The sequence below is a fragment of the Pipistrellus kuhlii genome, unplaced genomic scaffold (assembly GCF_014108245.1).
Source record: "Pipistrellus kuhlii isolate mPipKuh1 unplaced genomic scaffold, mPipKuh1.p scaffold_m20_p_8, whole genome shotgun sequence".
NCBI lineage: Eukaryota > Metazoa > Chordata > Mammalia > Chiroptera > Vespertilionidae > Pipistrellus > Pipistrellus kuhlii.
Genome location: NW_023425584.1, coordinates 34976423 through 35002227, shown reverse-complemented (window position 1 = coordinate 35002227; position 25805 = coordinate 34976423). Strand labels below are relative to the sequence as shown.

At 43.5% G+C, this 25805-nt stretch overlaps 2 protein-coding genes across 4 annotated transcripts; one reads left to right on the top strand and one right to left on the bottom strand.

The window, feature by feature from the left end:
* Positions 1–1281: 1281 nt before the first annotated feature.
* BBS12 (Bardet-Biedl syndrome 12) lies at positions 1282–7430 on the bottom strand. 3 transcript variants are annotated; one of them, XM_045576598.1, is made up of 3 exons: positions 7198–7246; positions 5514–5703; positions 1282–5441 (listed from the first exon to the last, which is right to left on the bottom strand). In XM_045576598.1, exon 3 carries the CDS (start codon positions 5426–5428, stop codon positions 3308–3310), a length of 2121 nt encoding a protein of 706 aa, XP_045432554.1. In that variant the 5' UTR covers positions 5429–5441; positions 5514–5703; positions 7198–7246; the 3' UTR covers positions 1282–3307. The 3 variants fall into 3 exon arrangements, with proteins under 3 accessions (XP_045432554.1, XP_036280339.1, XP_045432555.1); XM_036424446.2 differs by lacking the exons at positions 5514–5703; positions 7198–7246 and adding an exon at positions 7265–7430; XM_045576599.1 differs by lacking the exon at positions 5514–5703 and having other exon boundaries at positions 7198–7256.
* An 87-nt stretch (positions 7431–7517) lies between these two features.
* On the top strand, positions 7518–11559 carry LOC118711038 (centrin-4). The gene is made up of 5 exons (XM_036423940.2): positions 7518–7680; positions 8876–9022; positions 9438–9566; positions 10080–10217; positions 10787–11559. Exons 1-5 carry the CDS (start codon positions 7678–7680, stop codon positions 10874–10876), a joined length of 507 nt encoding a protein of 168 aa, XP_036279833.1. The 5' UTR covers positions 7518–7677; the 3' UTR covers positions 10877–11559.
* Positions 11560–25805: the final 14246 nt, after the last annotated feature.

Sequence of the window (25805 nt, the reverse complement as noted above, 5' to 3'; positions counted from 1 at the left end):
CCACTGCCCAGTTCATGCAGTAAGAACCCGGCCAAGACCCAGAACCTTCCTTGTTCTTGCCGTCACTGCACACACACACCCCTCCCTCCCGTTCCCAAATATAACCACTAACCCTACTTCTAAATCTGGTTTGTATATGTGTTTCTAAATTTCTTTTCTTTTTTTTTCTTTTTTTTTTTTTTAAAAAAAGGTTAAACCGTTGTTTTCTGTTTTAGCAGCATCTTTACATTGGGATATACCTCACACAACAGAAAATTCCCCACTTTAATGCGTACCTTTCAGTGGTTTTTACTCTAGAATCTCTGTTCTGCAATCATCAGCTTTCTCTCATTCCAGAACATTTCCATTCCCCTCACCAGCCCCCAAACCACCTGTTCCTATTACCAGTAAGTTCCATTAGCATGTCCTCCTTTGTTTCTGCTCGTAAGATCCATGTGCTATGTTCAGTAGCCAATATTTTCTTTAGGGGTCTAAGAAGTATACATTTTTTCTAATTAATTTTGGTTGCACACACAAGACAAGTGGTTTTGATGTTGGATACATACAAATATCAATCGGAGGGAGTTAGAAAACACTGGTGTGGACAGGGGAGGCTGGGCATCAGTAGTGCTGAAAGTTCTCACCACGATTCTACTGTGTAGCCACGGTTAAGAACTACTTACCTAACAGCCGAAACCGGTTTGGCTCAGTGAATAGAGCATCGGCCTGCAGACTGAAAGGTCCCAGGTTCAATTCCAGTCAAGGGAATGTACCTTGGTTGAGGGCACATCCCCAGTAGGGGGTGTGCAAGAGGTAGCTGATAGATGATTCTCTCTCATCGATGTTTCTAACTCTATCCCTCTCTCTTCCTCTCTGTAAAAAAATCAATAAAATATTTAAAAAAAAGAAAAAAGAAAAAAAAGAACTACTTACCTAACTGGAAAACTGACCTGATCAGAAGGAGGTGCTAATTAAAAGACAGATTCTCCTGGGCCCTCAGACACTCTGAACTAGAATCCTGTGAGGGAGGGTCTGGGAATCTGCATTTTGACAAGTGGCTCAGGTACTTCTCATAGAGCAGTTTTAGAAATACTGAGGGAAACTCATGATTATTTATAAGAAAATAAATGACTTCATCAACAGAGGCTTCTACTGCTTTTAAATAAGAAAACACAAATGCTAATTTAAAACATTTTTTAATTTAATGTGTTTTTATTGATTTCTGATAGGGAGAGATAGAAACATCAATGATGAGAAGGAATCATTGATTGGCTGCCTCCTGGGGATCGAGCCCGAAATCCAAGCATGTGCCCTTGACCAGAATTGAACCCAGAAACCATCAGTCCACAGGCTAATGCTCTATCCACTGAACCAAACTAACCAGTGCTAATTTAAAACATTTTAAATACATTAATAAAAACTATTGTAATGGATATTTAATTGGAGTGATGAGGGGGGAGATATATTACATTTGCCTCATTTCTCTCAATTTGATGTTAGTCCAGAGTGGAAACCTTCTGGGAAGTAGCCTTTTCCACCTCCTGCTCTGAGGTTAGCACAGGAAACAGGTCTCCTTTTTTTAGACATTAAACCAGTCTCAATGTTGCCAACAGACTGAGCAATTCCCAATTTGCCTTTCACTCACAGCAGACAGTGTACAAAGCGTCTTCTTCACGTCACCAGTTAAATACACTGGAAAAATTAAAAAATGCAACTGCCAAGAGAAGTGGCAAACAAAATAGAAAAGGGAAAAAATTCAGAAAATGCAACCTCAGAATAGTCTGAAATAGACTTCACTACTATTGCAGTATAACAGGAACAGCTTTGCACATGGAGAAGGACATTTTGTTAGAAGCTGGAGTTGGCGTTGCGCTGTTGGCAAGTATTCCTGTGGGTTGCTCCTGGGGCAGGGATCATGCTTGTTATAGTATTCTGTACGTCCTCAGCTCTTAATAATGGACTGCTCTCTTTACTGAAGGCTATCTTCCATCATTAGTCTATTGTATGACTACACACATGACCTGGTAATTTTTCACCTTATCACTTGGACACCAACAGTAAACTAAGTTCAATTATTTAGTGCATTAGTTCAGTACATTAAATAATGTGATAGTTGACTGAACATACTAATTTTAAAATAAAAATTTAATTTTAGGATAGCTTCGATGTACAGAAAAGTTGTAAAAATGACTCAGAGCATCCCCATATACTGCACCTAGTTTCCATTAGCATCTTCTATTAGTATGGTACAATATAATTAATAAGCCAATATTGATACATAGTAACTCACTAGAGTACATATTTTACTCAGATTTCTTCAGTTTTTCCCTAATGTCTTTTTTCTGTTCCATGATCCTACCACTTTTATTGTAGTCATCACGTCTCCCTATGCTCCTCTTGGCTGTGACTGTTTCTCAGACTTGATTTCTTCATAACCTTGACAGTTTTAAGCAGTGTTGATCAGGTATTTTTTAGAATGCCCCACACTAAAAAACTTTTGAAGATAACCTAATGTATTCCTAGAGTCAGTTAGTGCATTAAAAAATTTTGACTTAAAGCAATTCTAGAAGAAAAAAATAACTTCAGAGGTGGTTATATATCCAACTGTTATAATAAACTCAAATGGACTTGAATAATTGATTTTACTATATCGTAGCTAATAAATATGTAATATGCTAATTGAATGTCACTTCCTCACAAGATGGCAGCACCCATAGCCAATAAGGAGGGAATATGCTAATTGGTTGTCACACCCTCAAAAGATGGCGATGCCCACTCCCCTTAGCCCCGCCAGGGTGGCAGGTGCATGGCACAGCTGGGCCTGCCTCCAGGCAAGTCCGGCCACTCTGCACGCCTGCCTCCAGTCCCCTGGTCCTCTCAGCCCCCCAGCCGCCCAGGGCTGGCCCGAGGCACAGGCAAGCCTCAGCTGGCAGCTGCCCAGAAGAAAAAGATAAAGATAAAAAATATGAACAACGAAGTGGAAACAAATACATCTCTATAAACAACTGAATCTAAAAATCAAACACATAAAAAATCTGATGAACAGAATAAACTGGTGAATGTAATAGAATCAGGGGCATGGAAATGGAACAGACTGACAATTACCATAGTCAGCAGGTGTGGGGAGCTAGAAGAGAGCAATTATAGATGCTAGAAGGGAGCATGTATGCATTACCTATGGACACAGACAATAGGGTGGCAAGAGCCAGGAGCGCGGCGGAAACCAGGTGGAGGGGAGTTATTGGGGGGTGAGGGAAGCGGGACATATGTAATAATTTCAACAATATATTTTTAAAAAGATTATTTCCCAAAGACTTAGCCAATAACACTACAAAAACAAAAAGCCCTCTGACTCCTGTGATTTTATCTGTGTGCGCCCAGGTCCAGCAATGATTTCACTGTCTGTCTGAAGCACCAGCAGCACCAGACCCAGAGCTCGGCGCCACGCCTCGATCTTCGGTGTAACAAGGTCATAAACTCCTGGAATCTGTTCCAGTTTATTTGAAATGCCTGAATTAAAGACTCCACGGTTTAGTTTACTGTATTCATTCAAGATGTAAGATGAAGGTGAGCCTGAGTCTATGGCATTTTGCAGATGATGCTGAATGAAAGTCCTGGCTTCAAATTCTGAGGAGTGATTGGCAGTGTTACAAGCGACCGTTGAAAGGTATTTGTGCCATCCGTCGGCCAAGCATTTAAGCACAGTAGGTCTGTACAGTGCCAGAGGTGAGGCCAGCCCCGAGGAAGTATTATGAAGGCCCCCTGAACGGATTCGGTCTCCTTTCTTCGGAGGTTGCTCCCTGAGAATCTGAAGATGGCTGAGACACAAAAACTCAACTGCACCTCCTCCAAGGAAGACCTTTTGCTCTTTCAGAGCATAATGCAGACGATAGGCACAAGTCCAGAACCTATCTTCTTTGGTTTGCATCTGTGCAGTGACTGGGCCAGTGAGCACTACTGTAACCAAATTAATCCCTTCTGTTTTCAACAAAATCGCCATTCTGCTGATCCCATCTCCAACATCCAAGGGCCTGCTTCTCCAGGAGGTCATGGAGACCCCGCTGCCCACAGAGTCTTCCCTCACTTGTGTGATGTAGGACACCTGCACGGCTCCCGAGGCCTCTGCGAAAGCCTGCATCACTCTGCCACTCACCGACCCAATCGCCAACCGCTTAGCGTGCACGCATTTCCCAATTATGTGTTCGGATACGGCTCCCTGTACCAGGACAAGGTTCACGTTGAACTTGATTAATACCTGTAGTACACTGTTTGCCCACAGTTCTTCCGAGCTGTCTTGATGAAGCTTCCTCATGCTTCCCAACACTGTCTGAACATTGGCAGGCTTGTTAAACCCCAGGTGGCGGTAACGCTCTGTGAGGTCACCCTCAATGAGAACGACCCGGAGAGGCTGATTCTGTAAGTCCTCGAGCACGGCCGCACTGAACATGGATACAACAGTGACATATCCTGAACACACGCAAGAAAAGGTTTCAGGTAAACCTGGTAAACAGCGCGTGAAGACTCTTGAAATGTCGAACGTGAACGGCACCGTCCGGCTGCCCTGGCACACGCGTGTGCTCTGGTGCTGCAGCCGCACCGCTCCTTCCACCAGCCTCATGCTGCCGTGATCTCCGTGGCTCAGGCCCACCGCCAGCTCTCCCAGATCACTACATCTGCAAGGCTGGGGGGCAGCTGCACCATGTTTGCTTGTCCGCTCAGCGCGAGCCTCCCGACTGCAATGCCTACTGTGGGTCACGACGGACTGTCTGCAGCAGCTGTCCGCAAGCAGACTGTTTCTCAGAGTTCGAGGGGTTTGCGACGTGTTTTTATCTGCATCCACCGTAGCCTGAGGTCCAGAAGGTTTAGCGGATTTAACAGGTCTCCCAGAAAGACTGGAAGTGGTCAGTGCCTGAGAGGCAGCATCTTGGAGATCACGCTCTTTCGGTATCGAACCAGTATCTGAAGGAACTTGTAGAAAGGGACACAAACTGGCATTCAACGATTCAAGTTCAGAAAATACCTGTGTGCCGTCGATACGGTCAAATACATCGTGGAGAGGTACGTGCAGGGAAGCGACCTCTTCAATGCACGAGTCCAAGCCTTCTGACATTCCCGACACGATCACAGACACGGGGACGCCCAGGTGAAGACATTCCTCAACGGCACGGCTCCAGGCACCGACGAGAAACAGAAGAGTGCTGGCCCCCGTTCTGTACGCGCTGTGTTGAGCTTGAACTGCCTCGCCGAGAAGCTGCCCCACTGCACTGGACAAATCCAGACTTTCAAGAAGCCTGACTGTTGAACTGACTACCACACTCTCATGACTCTCTTCGTCTATAATAAACTTGGATGATTTCACTGGGCCTAGGAAAGTCCTTCCTGTGTCTGCAAAGGCTGAAAGTTGCTGAAGTCCCAGGTGCCTTTTTTTGTTTATGACCCTGCGAGCCATCTCTACAAGTCATCTGCAAATAAAACAAAAACTTACTGAGTGTAATTCATGGTTATAAATGCTATAAAAGAACACTAAGATATACAGTCCCTGCCTTGAAGGAGTTTCTGGTAGGTACAGTTTCCATTAAATAAGGTCCGTGCAGTGATGTAGTAGTATGATGACATCAGAGACAGAAGGTAGGGGTCAGGAGGAGGACCGCTCCGTCCCACGGGGAAGTGGGTCAGGCAGGCAGCAGGCACTGTTTCCAGAAGAAGGCAATGCCTGAAATGAGTCTTGAAGAATAATGTGAGTCAGCAAGTTGAAGGAGGTGGTAGTAAATGCAAATATATGAGAAAAATGAAGAACAGGTAAGTAAGATAGACAAAATCTCACAAATGGTTAAGTAGCAGGTATGGACTAAAACCCAGGCTTGTCTAATGTCTAAGTCCCATGCTATTAACTACTGTACAATACTGCCCCCTGGCTGCCCCTCCACCCAGGATGACAGTGACCCACCCTGTCTTCTGTAGGATCTCCCACTTCCAAGCCTTCCTCCCTTCTCCCAAGCCTGTCATACTCTTAACATGGATGTGCTCTTTTTTTTTTTCAGTGTCAGAGTCTCTGCTTATGGCTTCCTTTCTATATTATGTTTAAGTCACAAGATATTGCTATATGAGTACAAACATCATAAAGAATTTAGAGCAAAAGGAAAAAATCATGGGCAATTTCAAACTTAGTATTTAATTTATGTGAAAAAAAAAAAAAAGGTTTTTCCATAAGAAGCATGAAATTATTTCAACTAACCTGCAAGCAAAAATTGATATCAAAATACATATTCACGCAATCTGTCTCATCCGACATAACATGTAGAAAGCATTAAATATGGTTAATTTTTAAAAGTTGATGTGAGACAGACAGGCATGGATAGGTTGCCTCATGCGCCGGGACCTGGGTGGACCCTGACGGGAATCAAACCCCAAGCCTTTTCTGACCATTGGGTCACCGGGTCCCATTGGAGTGTGGATCTAGGCGGGATGTGGTTGGACCACCGGCCAACTCTTGGGGTTCAGCCAGAATTTAGAATGACTGGGGTGAGAGTGGGTATAGATGTCAGAGAGCGATCCTGGTGGGGACGAAGCCCTCCCCTGCAAATACTGTAGACCCTGCATCCCAGGCACAGCCTCGGTCCTCCGCAGGGGGCTCCGGGGCTTCCGGGACCCCCGCTGCCCCTGCCCGCCCCCTCAGGCCGCGCCGCCCCACGCCCCTCCCCTCGGGGCCCCCCACGCCCCTCCCCTCAGGACCCCCCCATATCCCTCCCCTCGGGGGCCCCCCACACCTCTCCCCTCGGGGCCTCCCACGCCCCTCACCCTGGGGCCCCCACGCCCCTCACCCTGGGGCCCCCACGCCCCTCACCCTGGGGCCCGCACGCCCCTCACCCTGGAGCCCCCCACGCCCCTCACCCAGGAGCCCCTCACGCCCCTCACCCAGGAGCCCCTCACGCCCCTCCCCTCGGGGCCCCCCACGCCCCTCCCCTCGGGGCCCCCCACGCCCCTCCCCTCGGGGCCCCCCACGCCCCTCCCCTCGGGGCCCCCCACACCCCTCCCCTCGGGGCCCTCCACGCCGGGATCCCTGCGAGCACGGGAGGAGGGAAGTGGCCCGCGACCCCGCCCCAGGCCCCGCGGCGGCTGAGGAGGGTCCGGCGGTGCATCCTCTCCGCCTCCCCACACCCCGCCTGCGGCGAGCCAAAGCGGGACCAAGGCCCCGGCTAGCGGGCCCTCCGTTCTCACCCCTGCCCTGGGCGAAGCGCAGGAAAAGCAAACGCGGGCTCCCCACCACTCCACCGAAGCTACGAACCTCGCTCGGTCCTCCAGCCCCGCGGGGGTGCTGCAGGCCCGCCTTTCACCGGCTCGGGGGGCACGGGGACGCCCAAACGCGCCGGCGAGACCCCGCCCCGCACGCAGTTTGCGCATGTGCGAAAGGGGCCGGCTGGTCGCTAAGAGACCAGCTGGAAAGGCCGCTTCACTCTAGACGAGAAAGGCAAAGTAACGCTATTGGTAGATAGCAGATAGGGGGCTGGCTTCAGGGCCTTCTCTTCTGGCCATTGGGTCACATGGCTGTCAATCATTAGGGAAAGCCTGAGTGGGCGGGGCTGCCGGAGGTTAGCGACCGCGGCCTTAGCAACGGCTTGGGAGCAGAAGAGGCTACCGTTGGACAGCGGGCTGGACGGAGGCGGCCGGGGCTCCCGGCTGGGGGCGCCGGAAGGGGACATGGTGAGTGTGCAGCTGCTACCTCCTGGTGGAGGTGGGGCTGGAGAAGGGGCTGAGGTTCCTCCTGGAGCAAGGGAGGAATTTTGTTTAGCTCATGAAATGTATCATTCTCCTTTTCATGATCCTCGAGTGTCAAACAGAAACCCTTCTCGCTGCTCAATAAGCGCATTGTCCGCGGCTCTAGGGAAGAGGACGGTTCTCCAATTCATTTTCCCTCATCAAAACCATCAAGCGTGAATACCTCCAGTCTGACAGGTTCCCTGTCTAGCCAGAAAGGAGTTAGGCACAAAGAATAAGATGCTAAAAATAGCTGGAGGGCCTGGGCCTCTAGAAAAGTCCTAGAACTCTGAAAAACGAACTGACCTGGGACCAAGGAGCTCTGCCACTGCCTGGAAGCTTGGGATCCAAGGCTGCCAGGCAGGTGACCTGCAGCCCGGGGCCACTGGAGGCGCAGGACACGGAGTCCTGTTTCTACCCGAAGCTGGGAGGAGATGCCGAAATACGGCTGCAGGAGGGGCCCAGCCAACCTCCCTTGCCAATAGAAAATGGCGAATAGCAGGAAGATGACCCCTACACACACACCACACACACACACACACACACACACACACACACACACACACACACACTTTCCCTGAACACTGATAATTGGCCTGACATGTATTCTTCCCCAGATCCCTGCAGTAGTTTTTCACCCGGAAAATGCAGTTTATTCATTTCTCAGCCTGTGCAATATAGGAAAGTAGGCTAGAAGGTGGAAAAGAGTATTATGTTCCAACCAAGCATCCCCTCAAAATAAGTTTTATGGTAAGACATTTAGGCATAACAGAAGTAAAGATGACTTCAACAGTACTTCTCATGTACCTCAGGTAGGGAGGGCTGTTTGCATTCCGACATACCTGCCCCTCCAGCGTGCCTTCCTTTGCCCCTTCTCCTTTTCTAAAGGCAATGATTTGAAGGAAACCCTAATTGGACCTACCTTAAAAAGAACCAGGCTTTCCACCAACATATCAACAACTAAAGCAAAAATGTTAATAAAGGGAAAAGGGGAGAATTGTTGAGGTTCATTATATAGTAGGGAAGAGGATACTTGTTTATGATCATTTAGCTCACCAATTTCATCTACAATATTATTCTGGTTCTGGTAACTTTTCTGGTTGCATACCTTATCTTTCACTCACATGTGTATTTCTTACAGGCATCCAACTGCAGCACAAGTTCAGACCAATGGAAGCAAAAAGCAGCAAAAATTGAACTAAATGAAACTCAGAAACAAGAAATAAAAGAGGCCTTTGATTTATTTGATGTTGATGGGTCTGGAACCATAGGTGTAAAAGAATTGAAGGTTCTAAAATTATTTCTAATTCTAAAACATTAAAAAAAAACATATAATTTATTCATGCCAGTCTTGTAAGTCTTTAACAGTAGCCATCTGAAAGCTCGATATAAAGTTCCTTCAGTGCAGACATCCACCTCACACTGGCAAAGCAATATCTTGTTAAGCTTTTTATTCCTGTTTTATAAAGAACCCATGGGCATGGACAGCAGTGTGGAGATTTCAGGGGAGGGAGGTGGAAGCAGGCATAGAGGGGATAAATGGTGATGGGGAAATATATGCTGATCCGACTCTCTAGGTTTATATCTTGTCCATTGGAGGGGGAGGGGGAGGAGAGAAAGTGAGGGGGGGGATATGGCAATTAAGGTCATTTTAAAGCTAGGAATGAAATCATGGCATATAATTTATTTGCTTCCTATTTCAGATTGCTATGCGGGCTTTGGGATTTGAACCAAAGAAAGAAGAAGTTAAAAAACTGATAGCTGAAATTGACAAAGAACGAACCGGCACCATTAGTTTTGAAGATTTTTTTGCCATGATGAGTATAAAAATGGTATAGTGATTGTGTTTTTCAAAGAAATACAATTAGAGATTTCATAGAAGAATTTAATGATGGTTGGGGTTTAGACAGGAAGGGCAAGATTAAATATGCTTTCAGTTTAGTGACATGAAGACCATCCAGTGGGGAGATTTTTGTTAGGAAGTAGGCTGTATGGGTGGATAGAATGCAGAGCCTGGAATTCCACATTTACTGAGAACCTGTTTTTGGCAGGCACTATTATGGGAATACTTCTTGTTTTCTTGGAGCTCACAGTTTTGTAATGGATCTTAATTACTGGTCACCAAGAAATACATCCTCTTTACCACCCTGTGCCTCTTCCACTTCCTTAGACTCTGAGTGTAAATGCCTTGAGGGCAGATGTGAGTGCACTGGCACAACTTCAGAATGCAGAGCAGTAGAGTCAGAGCTCAGCTACCTGGTACACTGCTGGTCTGCACCTCAAAGTGCAGCTTCATAGGAAAATAAGTGAAAGACTGATAACATTGAGCTGTTTCTGTTTTAAAGAGTGAAAAAGATGAAAAGGAAGAACTGCTGAAGGCTTTCAAATTATTTGATGATGATGCTACTGGAACCATAACATTAAACAATATCAAGAGGGTTGCTGAGGAACTAGGGGAGACTTTAACAGATGATGAACTCCAGGTAAATGTTATTTATTTTTATAATTGGAATGTACATGTATAATTATATACAACCAGTGGCCTGGTGCACGAAATTCCTGCACATTAAAAGGGAATTACTTAGAGGAAATATTTTAATATTGTTAGTTGCCCTTTCTCTATAATAGAAGTGTCAGAGATGAAAGAAAATTAGTAAAGTGTATACGAAAATCTCCCTCCTGTCAGAGTCTGGGGCTCACCTCAGGACCCAGAGTCAAGTCCCCGCCCACCCAGGTGCACTTCGAAATCGCACAAGACCCAGCCCCTGCCAGCCCCACCCTCATCGAGCTGAAGGGCTGGGGTAGGGGTGGGGCGGGCAGCCTCAGATCCTCCGACTCTAGCACAAGTGCACAAGGGCATGACAACCGTTTGCATAATTTGCATATAAACTCTTTATTATATAGGATTGTTTACGAATTGGAATTTAAATGCCTTACCTAATTGTACTCATAAATACATTTAAAGTGAAATTTTGAGTATACATTTGGATATTCATTTGTATCATTCATTTTTAATAGAGTTCACATATCATATTTATGTTTTGTTTTACAGGAAATGCTGGATGAAGCTGATCATGATAGGGATGGAGGAATAAATGAGGACGAATTTTTGAGAATGATGCAAAAGACCAGTATTTATTAATACTGTTCTTGTTCCCTTTAAAAGTTAACTAATTTGTATTTGTTATACAGCTCCATAATACATAAATATTCACTTTCAATTTGCAGTTTACATGCACAAATTGGTCTCTTGATGTCTAAACCATGTGAGAAGTTACATGTTTCTCCAAATATGTTGTTAAATCTACAGCATCAAGAACAAAATGTAATGACTTCCTTGAACCATGAATCCAAGAACAGTATCAATTCCAACTGCTATTTTTAGAACCTAGGGTCAAAAGACATAAACTTTTTTAAGTTTAATGAACTTGGCCACATATGCAAAGGCATTTGTCAATGAAGTCATTACTTTCCCTATTATTTTGTGTGTGTGTCTGTAACCCTTCAAAAACTGTTAAAAATTTTCTTTCTCGGCAGGATAGTATTAAATATAACTGTCTGGTAACCATGTTATTTGCTACTTTTCTTTCTATAAAGAAATTTAAAGTACTTGTATCACTCAGACTTCCCTATTGGTTTGACCCTAAAAGTTAGCATTTATTTAATATCTTAGGACAGGGATTTTAGCTGTTATCTAGTTAGTATATTACAACTTGTACGCTGATAGCATTAGCTCTGACTATATGAGAGACAATGAAAGTTCAGAGAACTTAAATTTAAAAATTGCTCAGTTACCCACAGATACTAAATAAACACGGATTCTAATAACCTGGCTGGTTAGTAGCAGCATCCTCATCTGCTAAGGTTGTCAGGACACGTACAAGAATCAACCAATGAATTCACAAGTAGAATAACAAATCAATGTGTGTGTGTTTCTCCCTTCCTCTCTTTGAAATCAATAAAAATTAAAAAAAATATTTCTACGATGCTGCTTCCCCATGGATAAAAACTTGCAGGATAAGTAACTTTCTAATTTATTTAATTCTGTACCTTGCAATTCAACTGACTTTGTTTTCTATGAAAGAGCCAATCTGTTGGGAGAGGCAGTCCCCAGCACAAAGTCTTTTGCTCCCCACTGGGCCGCATGACAATGGGCCTTGGGTCTGGAACACCTCCCATGGAGAGTCCTCACAGCTGTGCTGGACTTTGGCCTTGTCTGAGAACCTCTCTCCCTGGTTTAGACTCAATGTGCACTTCCTTGTTCTGCTTAACCCCGTGTCATGTGGCATCTGGCAGGCCCCCTGCTGTAACTGTCCCCTTCAGAAAGAGGTCTACAGAACTGGAGGGGTGCGGTGTGTGCAGACCATTTGCCCTGTGTGGGTTCTGGGAGGGACAGTGGCTCAGGAAACCCACGTTCACTGCTGAAACTGATCTCCCACTGTCCCTTCTCTGTACGACTAAATCTCTGCTTTCTCCTGCCCTTGGCTGCATTTGTTTTTCTTGGCAACTCTGACACCAAGCTGCTGGGCAGAAGTGCTGAGACTTCTGATCCTCATCCTGATCCTAATCCTGATTATAGGTGATGGATGCCACTTGTAGGACACACACTCTTCCTAAGCCCAACTAATGGTCTTTGGAGCAAGAAAGGCTTGTAGAAAATGCAATTTTAATTGCCTCACCTGAAAATATAAACAAACAAACAAACAAACAAAAAAACCCACCACATGGCAGAGGCCATGAACAAACACTGTTTCTAAGAAGGCATGGAAATGGCCAATAGATAAACGAAAGGATGCTCAACATGGGGAAATGCAAGTCAGAATCCCAAAGGAGATACGATCTCATAACTGTTGAAGACAAAAATAAGTGCTGGAGGGGATGCGGAGAGAGGGCAGCCTCACTCCAAGGACGGAATGTAATATTTCCTAATCTGACGGAAAGCCCAGGGTATATGTCCTGACCCCTCCCGCGGCCCCCCTCACCCGGCCCTATCCTCCTGACTTGAACGCACATTTCAGTCTTTGCGGCACTGTGCAGCTACATAGTTAAGCCTTTGCCCAGCTCTCTGTTCTCTCAGATGCTGTTTTCTGCCAGGTCTTTCCGAGTCTCATCCTGAACACTGGAACTCAGGAGTTGGCGTGATGGGGGAGCAAGGGGCTTGGACCATACTTTTCACTTCACTCAAATCCCTGCTCTGTATAACATTTCCTCCCAAGTTCTAGCTGCCCTCCAATTCCAACCTGTTTCTAGTGAATAGATGTATTTGGTTTGGATAAAAGATATTGGATTCAAATCTTTCTATCTCATTTTTATTCACAGATCACTATGACAGTTACTGAGTGCTTGTTGTGTGTTAGGCACTGCTCTCCCTCCTTCACACGGATAAGTTCAATGCCTACTGGGTACTGTTATCAGCATTCTGACTTTACAGATGAGGACAGAGGGTTTAATGACCAATTCATCATCACATGGACAGCCAATAGCTCACCTGGACACTGGGAGGCCTGCTGGTTCTCCTCAATCCCTGGGCTCTCCACCCCTGCTCGGCCCTCATCACTCCTATCCAGGTGTTATCTTCACACAGAAGAGGCAACAGCCCATATTATGGGCAGAGAAGCAAGAAAGTGAATCTTTCTTGATCAGAAAAGTGAGTGAAGTCTGATGTAAGGAAAGTGATAAATCTGGAGAGGTGAAATCAAAGAAAAAGATAGTTTTAAAAAATTAACAGTCTTTGGAATTAGTCTTTGTAAATTCAATAGCAGAGAGTCATGCTGTGGTCAACATTAGACAGTCAAGATAAGCAAATAACTTGTAAGCTCAGAGATTATAGTGATAAAAGTTATTACTTGTTATAACTTTATAATGGGCATTGCCTCCCAAAATCATTGTCCCTTGCTTTCTTGGCGATGGCTCATTTTAACCAGAAAATTTTAAGTATAAGTTTGAATAGTTGGTAAATGAATGTAATAGGGAAGTACAAGTCTAACATTCAGAATGTTACCCACTGAAATCCGTGGGTTGATCACTAGATGTAACATGGAGGTCACACCACTAGAGGGCGTTGAGGGCTTGCTTCAATTTGGTGAGTGAAGGTATGCTCTGATTTATGCTTATTTAATCGACGTAAATTAGTTGAAGGATTTTTAGAAAGATCAAAGTTAAAGATGTCATTTGTCAAGCATAACTTGAAAAAATTACAGAAATTGTATTCTTATATCCCCTTCCTTGGTAGCTAATTACAAGGAATTAATTAATGAAAAATCAAAAATTTTACTTAAATTAAACTGGCACTATTAAAAGTATAAGCCATGGAATTATCAGGGAGGAAATACATTATTTAAAGATCCTGGAGAAGGTGAATATGTATGCTTTTTATTTAGCATACCTATGTATGGTTTAAATTTTTATAAACACAAATTTTATAATTTAAATAAAAGAAGTAAAAAATCCAAATGCTTTTAAAAACTAAGTTAAGGCCGAGACCGGTTTGGCTCAATGGATAGAGTGGGCTTGGGGACTGAAGGGACTCGGGTTCGATTCCAGTCAAGGGCATGTACCTTGGTTGCGGGCATATCCCCAGTGGGGGGTGTGCAAGAGGCAGCTGATCGATGACTCTCTCTCATCGATGTTTCTAACTCTCTATCTCTCTCCCTTCCTCTCTGTACAAAATATATATATATATATATATATATATATATATATATATATATATATATATTTAAAAACTAGGTTAAGAAGCTATTATGAAAATAAATTAGTAATATAAGTCCAAGTTTATTTTATATAATCTGCTTTTTATATTTATAAATATAGTGCCCAAATGATACTACTAAGCATTCTACAATACTACTTCAAAAATGAAGGAAGGGTGTTGGTTACACTAAATACTTGACATCTTCTGAATAGAAAGTCACATTTGGGTTCTGAAGTCTTCAAAAATGAAAACTTATTTAATTTGTTCAAGCTCCAATATACAAGTTTCGTTGAGAATGGAATAGTTGTGTGTGGGTTTTCCCTCCACTTAACAAATGAGTTAATAACACAAATCTATAGACTCAGTTTGGGGGAAAGTAACATATCCAAAAGAATTAACTATATGCAAAAAAACGAATACCCATGATCAAAATAAATTATGTTCTAGTATAAGGTCCTTTGAATGCGTGTTAAGCTAGTGAAAACATACATAGGTATATTGTATTACATTATTTCTTTCTGTATTTTTATTAGATATATGTAAGTACCTTTTACTTCTCTCGGAAATATATTGTGGCTAAATCAAATATCAAACCATATAAGAATTATGAAATTTAAAAAGCCTATAAATGTGAGTAGCAATCCCCATACGATCCCTTGGTGAACACCCTGAGCTGCTGTGTCCTGAGGAGTGTTCAGTTCAATGGTGAGATGCAAGAAGCGCCATGGCCTTTGTGTTCTCACTCTAATTCCCTCTCCCTGCCCAAAGGCCTAGTCACAGCAGCCCTTCCACCAACAGGCATGGAACATCAGAGAGGCATCTGGCCAGAGGACACAGGGCACACAAACGTGTTGTCCAGCATGTGGAAAGCAGAGATTGTTTCAGGAATACTCTTATGAAGACAGTATTTTAAATGAATTTGAACACTCAGACAAGCAGGAGGCTGAGGCTTTTTTTTTTTTTTTCTTTGCTTTTTTTTTAAGAGAGAAGGACACTGATGATGAGAGCCACAGATGAGAATACTCTGGGATGCGCTATAGAGGATCAGCAAAACCCAGAAAGGGTACGAATAGAGAGCATTTTCTTACCGATGGCTAGCTGAGCATGTAATGTGTACATGTCCCCCAACTGCGTGTTTTTGGTAAATATGTAGCATGGAATAACATATAAGTTGTATTTTATTGTTATTCCTCAAAATAAGTTCAGTCCTCCTCCTTAAGTCCTGTTATTTACCTACTTCTTCATGAAATGTAGGTTAAAAAATTTCGTCAGGTGTTTGAAGGGGGCTGACACTACCTAATTAATGCTGCAAAATTCTTTACCCCAACTATGTGACACAGGATAAAGAGCATGTGCAAAACATGCTTATGTTTGTCTGGATTAGTTAGTCATTGTAGCAATAAAAGTTAATCATAGTGTCTTTGAATATTTCCTACCCATCATTTCCATTATTCATGAAATTCTCATGCCATCCATTTTTCAAACATGCAACTACTTGGATTAGTTTGGAAATTAAGCATAAATAACTACTAATTCTCCTGCGGTACATCTATGTTGGACAGTATTAAAAATCTATCTTACAAGGAATAGTAATGTCCTAATTAAAACCTTTCAGCCAAAATTCATTTAATCAGTAAAACCTCCATTTTAAATCTTCTGCCAACTTCTCAATTGTTTCAGAAAATTTCTAGATCAGTAGTCTTATTTTCTTACATCACACCCCCCCCCCCAAAAAAAAAAAAGTTGAAAATCCGAGCTCTCCCCAGTAGGGCTCATGCCTGTGAGGAAGTAAAATAGGTAACCCATCAGCTGAGGAAATGATTTGCGGGACAGGGGAGGTCTGATGGGTTCAAAGTGCTCTTCGACAGTTGGACATGATTTGGATTATTTCAGGCTAGATGATAAAGTTGCACATTCAGAATATGATAAGGAAACTAGTTTCTAATCCTAAGGTCACTGTTTAACTGGATTGGACACTTTGGCCATGTCACCTAAACTTCTCTGGGCTTCCTCTCACGGTGTATACGAAAAGGACCTGTCTCCTATTCAAAAGGCTCTGTCAGAAAAGCACTGTTGTACTGCTGAAAACCCAGGTGACACGAAAAAACAACTATTTATGAAATATGTGGAACCTACAGAAAGTAATGTAACAGGAACCATGCCTTTACCAGGCAGACTTAAAGGATGCCAGCAATTTGCTAACATTGGCACAAATGTCATTTCTTATTAAGAAATAAAACATGTACAGATAGAGCAAAAGTTCCCCCCTTGCCTATCATTTCCCCCTCTCTTCTCAGAAGTAGTTGGTGAGTATCATTTCCAGGCAACTGTCTGTACTTTTACACACAGTTGTGTATCCCTGAGATTTTAGACTATTGTTTCAGGTGTATAAATATCATTTTATAGCTTCATTTTTTTTAACTTATTATATTTTTGAGATTTATTAACATTGATACGTGTTAATATAGGTTCATTTCAACTGCTCTATAGAATTCTATTATGTGAATGGCTTATTTCTCTACAGGAAGTTAGACTGGTCTCATGTTTTTACTATTAGGAACAACACTACGATGAACATCCTTATATTTCCCTCAAACACCTATATAAAGTCTTTCCTAGGTTAGCCACTGTCTTAGCTCAGGCTGCAATTACAAAATACCCTAGACCAGGTGGTTTAAACGTGTACGTTTATTTTCTCACAGTTCTGAAGCTAGCTGTCCAAGACCAGGTGCCCGCATCCTCAGGCTTGTACACGGTCACCTATTAGCCATGTCCACCTGGCAGGAAGCGGGAGAACGCCCTCACTATCTCTTCTTATCCTGTGGATTCAGAACCCCATCCTGACGGCCTCATTTAACCTCAACTACCTACTAAAGACTCACCTGCAGATACAGTCACATAAATTTGGGGGTGGGGAGTACCATTCAGTCAGTCTATAGCAGTCACCCCATAGTGAAATTGGAGGGTTGTATAAAATCTGCAACTTCAACTTTTTTAGATATGTCCACATTGATCTCCAAAGTGGTTGTGATAATTTACATGCCCAACAGCAAGCATATAGGCGCTAGAATATTTTAAACTAGAAGAACTTTAAATTCCCAAGTGGAAGATGGAGGGTGTAATCCTTTCCAATGGCAATTCCTTTTTCCCATCCCTCCAATGTTGGGAGAGTCTTCCAAATATTGTGTAAATATTGGCAGCTGCCAGTCAGTTCTCCCTTTGCAGCCATGTGTGGAGACCTCAGACCTGCTCAACCCAATAACACTCACTAGAGGACAATGACATGGATAGACCAGCGGTCGCCAACCGGTAGTTCGAGGACCAGTGTTGGCCCATGAGGTCAGAAAAGTTGGCGACTGCTGGACTAGACTACCCGGTGGGGTCAGAGTGTAGAAGGATCTGTCTTGAATTCTTGCCCAGAGAAACCAGGTCTCTTTTGCTGGGAACAAATGATACAAATCAAGCTTTAAGTCCATTGCATTTGAGACCCAAGGCTCCATATCTTCTCTGGTCCAGCTGTGAAAGGCCAGTGTTCTTTGACACTGTGATAGGATATTTAACTTTCCTTTAAAATGGTTTAAATGGCACCTGTGTGCATCCCTCTCATTCCCTCTGTCCCTGCCTATGCCCTCACTTAGCCTTCTGCTTCCCCAGCACTCAGGACCCCACGTTCCCTGTGCTAACCCAGCCCTCCCCATGCAAACACAGGGAAGCTTTATTCTCTCTCCGGCCACCTGTCTGTGAACCGAGCAGAGTCTGAGCAGAGAAAGAGATGGTTTCTTGTCTCGATCATGTAGACAGTCTATGAATCAAAAGGGATTTCTCAGAGTGAGTTAAACAATCTACTTTTCCCATATGTGTCACCATTTTTCTGGAAACTTTTACTTAACAGGTAAAGTTGTAGTTAGAGAGGTTCTCCGACAGCTTAATCATGCTCTTCGCTGGATCCCACAGTGAAGCCAGGAGGCGGAGCGTCTGCCCCTCATTTCCGTGGCAGCCGTCTAAGGGCCAAATATAGGACCATTGTTTGGCTGGTCCCGACAGAAGAAGAAGGAACTGAGCGGTGAGGAAAACCCCTGTTAGTCAAAAGTTTTTCTTTAGGAGGTCAAGACCTTTGAAAAAATTAATGGAAAAGTACCAAACAGTACTTTTCTTTATCTACGTATTTTTTTAATGCTGCGTTTTTCTTAACTAGGGAATTTTACATCTGTGTGTCATCATGAATCCGTTTTCCCTTTACTGTCCCTTGCTCCTTCTTTCTGTGTCTGCCAGTCTGTCCGTTCTCATTCTTTCCACTGAAATATGATGCCTCTCGACCCAGCAGGAACTGGAAAAATATTTTAAAACATAATCCATGCAACCAGTTACAGGTGATGGTTTTCCAGTTTTTCCCATCTCAGTTCTTTATCAATGGATTTTTAGAGCATTTTTCTTACATTTAAATAAGATTTGTTTGGATAAACTACCATTACCTTTGGCATAAAATATCAAGGAATCACTAATTGCCTCCCTTTTTGAAGGAAGTAGGGATGTTTCCAGGCCACACTATTAGGCAATATACAGAATCCGTATGAAAGACTCGGATTTAAGATTGCTGCAGCTTTCAGAGAAAACCTGAACATTTCTACATATTGGGCTGTTTGACTCGTGATGGCCACAGCCTGTATGTCTTCTCTGTAGGAGCTGCTGTTTATAGCAACAACCATAAGAAAGTTGTACTGAAATATGTATTAGTTTCTTTAGATTTACAATACTGCATCCCAGATTCTATAAGCAGTTGAAGAGATTTTGCTAGGATTTTGTAATCACTACTAACAGTAGCTTTTCTATAAATTCTAAAAGAAAGAAACAGCCCATGCATTTCAGGTGAATGCTTCGGGGTGCTGGGGCCAGGATGGTATCTGAGCCTCCCCCAAAGCTGAGGGAGAAGGAGGGGTGTCACAGAGGAGTGGGAGCCAGAGCCCACCTCCTCCAGGAGCCGCCTGACCTGGCCACCCTCCTCTGTGGCCTCCGGAGCTGGTGGCTCTCTCACTAGAGCACGTGTGGAGTGGCCAAGAGTCGTGTCAAACTCTCGACACATGCCCAAGTCTGTGCTCAAGGAGAAGATTATTTTAATCTGTTTTAAAGTGACCTGAGTCATGCATGTAACGGTGGGAGCATGGATGTGTCTGGCCCTTGGCACACAGAGCCAGGATCCAATTCTGCCGGGGCTCCCTCTTTTCCGGGCTTGTCTCTGCTTCTCTCAGAATGTCCCTGCTCCCCATAGCACAGCAGCTATCAATAATATGCTTCACTGGCTATAGAATTTATAGAAAAAATAAATGATAATTTATATGATCTTTCATTTTTGTACATTAGACTCTTATGAGGCATAGATTATGGAGAGAAATGGCTTTCCAAATGAATTTAAAACGAAAATTCTAGTTGTAAAACAGGTCATATGTCCATGTTAATAGTTTGATGTTTTAACATTGAGATAGAATAAACTGAATTTGTTTTAACTGAATAAAACAGTAGTATCAGTTCACATGTTCTTGAAGAATGTCAGACACCTCTCAGAAAGGATGCTGTGTTTGTTAGAAGTTTGTATCACTTGAAGCCATGGTCAGGGAGCAGTTAGATCCTTGAGTTCTGAACTGAGAACAGTAAGTTAATACATTTTCCTGACAATTTTGAAGGAGTAGAACACAGATATACTTTCAACTATCTCTCTTAGTTTCTCCAAAATCAACTTTTATGATCATCTTCTAATAAAACAGGACCACCACTCCTCCATGAAAAAAACAGAGATTCTTCCCAAATGCCAGTAGGTGTGAAGTGGGAGGGGTCAGGTGGCTGCTTCAAGCTGAGCCCGCCTCCTAGTGTGGAACTTGGGAAGGATTTCCCACAGGAAACGTGACCAGAGGGACTGGATCTCAGGAGTTGTAAGCGGCCTCTGGTCCCTCAGCTTTCCGACTGATGACATATCCGGCAAGGATCACAGCCTCGTGAGAGGGTGAAGCACTGGTATATTAACCTGCAAGGCCTTTTTAAAACTCCCTGATTAAAGGTTTTGGTTACTCTGTGATGGAGACTAAGTGGGATTTAGGTTTCCTGCTGCCTTTTCAAATACGAAATATGGATCAGGTATGTCTGGAAAGGGTGTGTGTGTGTGTGTGTGTGTGTGTGTGTGTGTGTGTGTGTGTGTGAGAGAGAGAGAGAGAGAGAGAGAGAGAGAGAGAGAGAGAGAGAGAGAGACAGCAGAGTCCAAGTTCATTAACCCAAACAGCCACCCGGGACAGGACCACACGGCTGAGAGACAGTGGTGGGCCCTCACTGCCTATGGATCCATTTCAGAAAGGAGACCCGATAAACAGCAGGCTTAGCCAATCACTGCTCCTCTTCCTTTGGAAAGAGCAAGCAAGGAGAAAGGGAACTGGAGGGAGAGGAGACCTGGCAGTGGGAGGTAAAGTGCTTTCCCTGTGTTCTGTGGTACAAGCCTGTCATTTCCTAGAGCATGCAGTTAAACGGGCAGTTGTATGTTTGCCAAAAACCTCACACTACTGTTTCTATGGGGAAAGGCGCTCTGAATTCTAAACAAGTGACTCATAAATGGAGTGGACCGCAGCACACGAGCCGACTTAGCAACTTTCCAAATGAAGGGTGTCTGCACCCTCTGCCGTGACAACGTCTGCAGGAGTCCTGGCTGTCAGCGATGACCCAGCAATCCTCCCCGCTCTACAGGATAAGCCCAGACTCAGATCTTCTCAGACTATGCTAGCAGATATGCGTATTGCAGCCAACAACATAAATCCCAATTAATTTATTCACGTAAGCTAGCAAATGCAAACAAAGGGGAAATTACTCTAGAAGTAATAGGTTGGTTTTTTTTTTTTCCTGGTTTAAATTCTACCACTTTTCTTCACTGTACTAAAAACGTTTAATCAGTTAGTTTTTAGTCCATTACAAACCCCATCCCAAAATTCAGTGGCTTAAAACCAAAAACAAGACTCACATGTCTGTGGAAAGTACTCTTCAAGGCCTCTTAAGTCCTAGGCTCGTAATGGTACCTTGTCTTTTCCATTTCATTCTATTGCCCAAAGCAAGTCGCATGGCTAAACCCAAAGTCAAGGGGTGGGAAATACATTCTGCTCCCTTGGTGGGAAGAATTGCAAGGTCTATGGCAAAAGGCAGGGGCACAGGAAGAGGCAGAGAATTGGTGCTCTTTATGCAATCTAGCACAGTGATCATTGTCCAATAAAATTAAATTAGATGTTGCCACTTGAAGATTTGGACAACCCTGTGAGTATGTGGGAGTTAGGGCTCAGGGAAAGGGGAGAAGGCGAGCTTTGAGGTGGCGCATCTTGCACAGGCACCGTGCCTGGACTGAGAGTATTTTAAAAGATCTGACCCAGAAGGTGCCGGAATCTTCTCTCTCCATCTCAGAGCTGGGACAAAGCCAGCCAGGAACTTCCCTATGAAGTCAGGTTAATGGGGGATAGAGGCCCAACAGAGGCAGACACACACAAGGAGTGAGTAGCTACAGGAAATAGGGACACCTTACCAGTTTCGAGGGGTCCCAGTTCATTGGGGGGAAGTCTTGAAAAGGGCCCCCTGAGGGGCCAGAGACATGCCCATGGCTCACTACCTTCATCAGAGTTACACAGAAGAAAGAATTATGGAGTAATTGGTTTGGTGACTATGCTTAACTTTTAAAAATAATTTATTGATGAGAGAAAGATAGATAGATAGATAGATAGATAGATAGATAGATAGATATCCATTTGTTGTTCCACTTATTTATGCATTCATTGGTTGATTCTTGCATGCGCGTTGACCAGGAATTGAACCCACAACTTTGGCATATCAGGACAATGTTCTAACCAACTGAGCTACCCATCCAGGGCCACTATGCTTAACTCTGTTCAGAGGAGGTATAAATATAAAAGAGTTATATTTTCCCAACTCCTGGTAGTTGTGTTAAATGACCGCCCCCTTCCCCTACCTACCCCTACCCCTTAATATTGGCTTAACAATATCTTGGCCAGTTTTTACAAAATTTCAGCCTACTTTGGTTGTTAGAAGAGTCTAATTCTGACATTTAGGATTCAGTCCTATTCCCAAAATCGATTCAAAGTTCATCATCTTTCTCCAGCTCAGCCTAGACCTGCATCGATACCCATCTCTCCTCCCCTTCTACCTGTGCTTCAGCTGGGGTGGGAGGACCCAAGCTGCAGACCTCTTCTGAATTGACCATGACTGCCCTTCTGTTCAAGATCTACACAGGCTGAGGGGGAGGCCCAGCCTTCTCTGCAAATGAGGGAGGACGGTGGGTGAGGAAGGGGGCGCTTATTCTGGTGCAGCTTCTCTAGGTCCTGGCTATCCTGGGCTGGTTTGACCATCTATTCTAGGGACCCCTGGTTATTGGCATTTACCTGCAATACGTGGCCTTTTTGTCAGCATCCTCCTTTCCAACACACACATTGCCCGAAACGACAGTCCCAGTTCTCACCTTCCCACAGACTGTGAAGTCAGCAGGCAAACATAGGATCTGTCTTCTAACGGAAGGTGACAGATCACAGGCAACTGGTCCTGGGAGCTCTCCATGCCCTCTTTTTCCAAACCTCTTGGCCCCTATTCAGGTCCCATGGGGGCCAAACAACATGTCCACTCTGGAAACAAATCCTGTTATGGAGATGAACATGTTGTTCTCCTCTTGTAGGCATCCTGATCTTTAGAATAAATTTGTCGTCCCCCCTTTCCCTTTCCATTTGCTTTTGGGAGTGGAAAGATGCGCCACCTCAAAGCTCGCCTTCCCCCTTTCCCTGAGCCCTAACCCCCACATACTCACAGGGTTGCCCAAATCTTCAAGTGGCAACATCTAATTTCTCCCTCAGTTCTCTGGGGAGGGGCTGCAGGGCTGGCAGGGCCGAAATGGGCAGTAGGGACTTTCCCTAGTGAAGCTCCCTAAGATGGGGGCTGGCTCCAGGTGCTGGCAGCTCTCTGATCTCAATATGTGGGCGTACCCACTGATTTTTGGGACCCTAGTTGAGTTCAGGGACAACAGGAGGAAGTCTCACTCTACGTCCTATTAGCTTTGGAGTCAAGCAAAACTTATTTCAAAACTGAGTTCTGCCACGTACGGAGTCTCACATCCTTCACCTGAAAGCTGCTTCTCGGGATTATTGTGACAATAAAAGGAATGGATGCCATCTGGCTCTCACATACAAGGTGCTGATTACATTAGTTATTTTTTTCTCATCATCCCATCCCATGCCCACCCTCTGAGCCTTATATGTAACCATGTATGTATCTATGTAGACAGGCATAAAATGTATGTGTGTGTTTGTTTAAAATCTAGGCCTCTGATATTTTTGCCCCTGAATTCAGGTTATGTTATGGTATAGAAAAAGATATTTGGGACATAAATCTTCCCCATTCAGTAACTAACGTCTGTCCTAAGTTTGTATGTGACTCATCAACTATAGTTACTGAGGGTATCAGGTATGTACTTTCTGCTTCCTGCAGCACCTCTGTGTAGGTGTGTTATTACCAGAAACTCTCCCAAATTCTACCCAGCACTCTACAGAAATGACTAGGATAAAAGAAAAGAAAGATTGAAACAAAGAAATGTGATTGTTTTTATGTTTTACCATCAAGAATATCATTTTAGCTAAAGTGAGACCACTGGAATGAGGATAAACAAATTTACATAAAAAAGAAATTTTGATGCTGATTTCTAAACTGAATGGGGTTTTACCTGATAAAATCTATGAAGTAGAATATTTATCCTCAAAACATCAGCTGCACATACTCATTACTCATGCTTTCACACCTTCAAATATGGCAGATTTTTAAAGAACTAAATAGGTTGAGAGCTTTTTAGGATACCTGTGCTCTGTGTTTAGAGAAAGGAGAGTTAGTTCAATTATTCATTCAACAACCATTTGTTAAGTTACTAGGTTAAAGAGGCTCTGTCCTTCTTCTCTGTTGCTTTATAGTTTAGAGCTTAGTCTAACAGAGGAGGAATGAAGTAAACAAACAAAATCACATTTCAGTATATTCCTACTCTCTTCCACGTCTCCACCAGCTCCACCAGCTGGGGACATCCCCAACACTGCTGCAACCTCCTCCACAACCACAAAGCACTCTGAAAAGATCTGCTGTATGTGTCCGGCAGGAAAATATAAAGTCTACAAGAATTAGAGAAATCTTTAATCATTGCCTCTCCAAGTTTTAGCCTCTATGAAATCTTCACAATATTGCCCTGATTTATCATATTAACCATGCTAGCAGCATCTTCTCTAAGTCACATTTGGTAGAGACAGTGAATATATACACCTACACTACCTGTGGTCAGGTTCTGCTTCTATTTACAAGTACGTGTGTGCACACGAGAGAGAGAGAGAGAGGCAGAATTTGTGTTTGCTCTTATTTTTAGACAGGGGATACACTCACAGATATGTTGAGTTTGATTAACACAAATGACTTCAATAGTTTTGACATACCAGCAAAAAAAGTTTCCATGAGTTTTATGTAGACATGTGGACAATGGCCAAGGCATTCCAGTAATAGGACACTGAAATTGAAGGGTCTCAGGAGTCACTAGTCCAAATCTCTCGTTTTACTGATAAGAAAAGTTAGGCCTTTGACTGTATCAAGAAAAATTTGAAAGACATTTAAACAGGAAGAAAAATATCACTTGGGTCCTATTTAGCACAACCTTCCACGTTGTCTAGTTCTATAGGGATTTGAGACCAAGTCTTCAAGCTATTTGGTAACTTAGCAAGTCTTAGAAAATGTACAGTAATGCAAGTAATGCTTGTCTATAGAAATGCAAATGAATATTTTCATCGGAATATAAGTGATTATGGCCCTGTGGATATTAACCAGTTTTCCATCTCTTTGCAAATTCATTTCAGCATTCCTAATGACTTATAGATGTGTGTGCTTGTGAATCAGTAATATTATCTTACTGTCTCCCTCATTAATTAATGTGTGAAATAAAGTCACAAACACCATCTCAGTTCCCCATTTAGCATATCAGGGGACAGACTGGCCAAATAGAGTCTAGAGTTTTACTTTGGGAGGTGGAGGGCACTTCCAGAAATGAAGGGAAAGGGGGCGGAACTTGCTTCTTCTGACCCCAGATGATTGTGGGAAAAGTAGAGGCAGCAAAAGGCAATGGTCAGACACATGTCCCAGGGTTGGTTACAGAACAATAAATATATAAAGATCTCCAGTTTTCTGAACCCAGCTTGGTCCCACTGAATCAGTCTATGAATGCAAGCCCCATGCACACTCAGGTTTGAAAATCACTGTTCTAGAGACTATTGAAAATGGAGAGGAACAATTGATTAAATGAGGCAAGAAGAAAAAGCCCTAGGACTCTGATCTA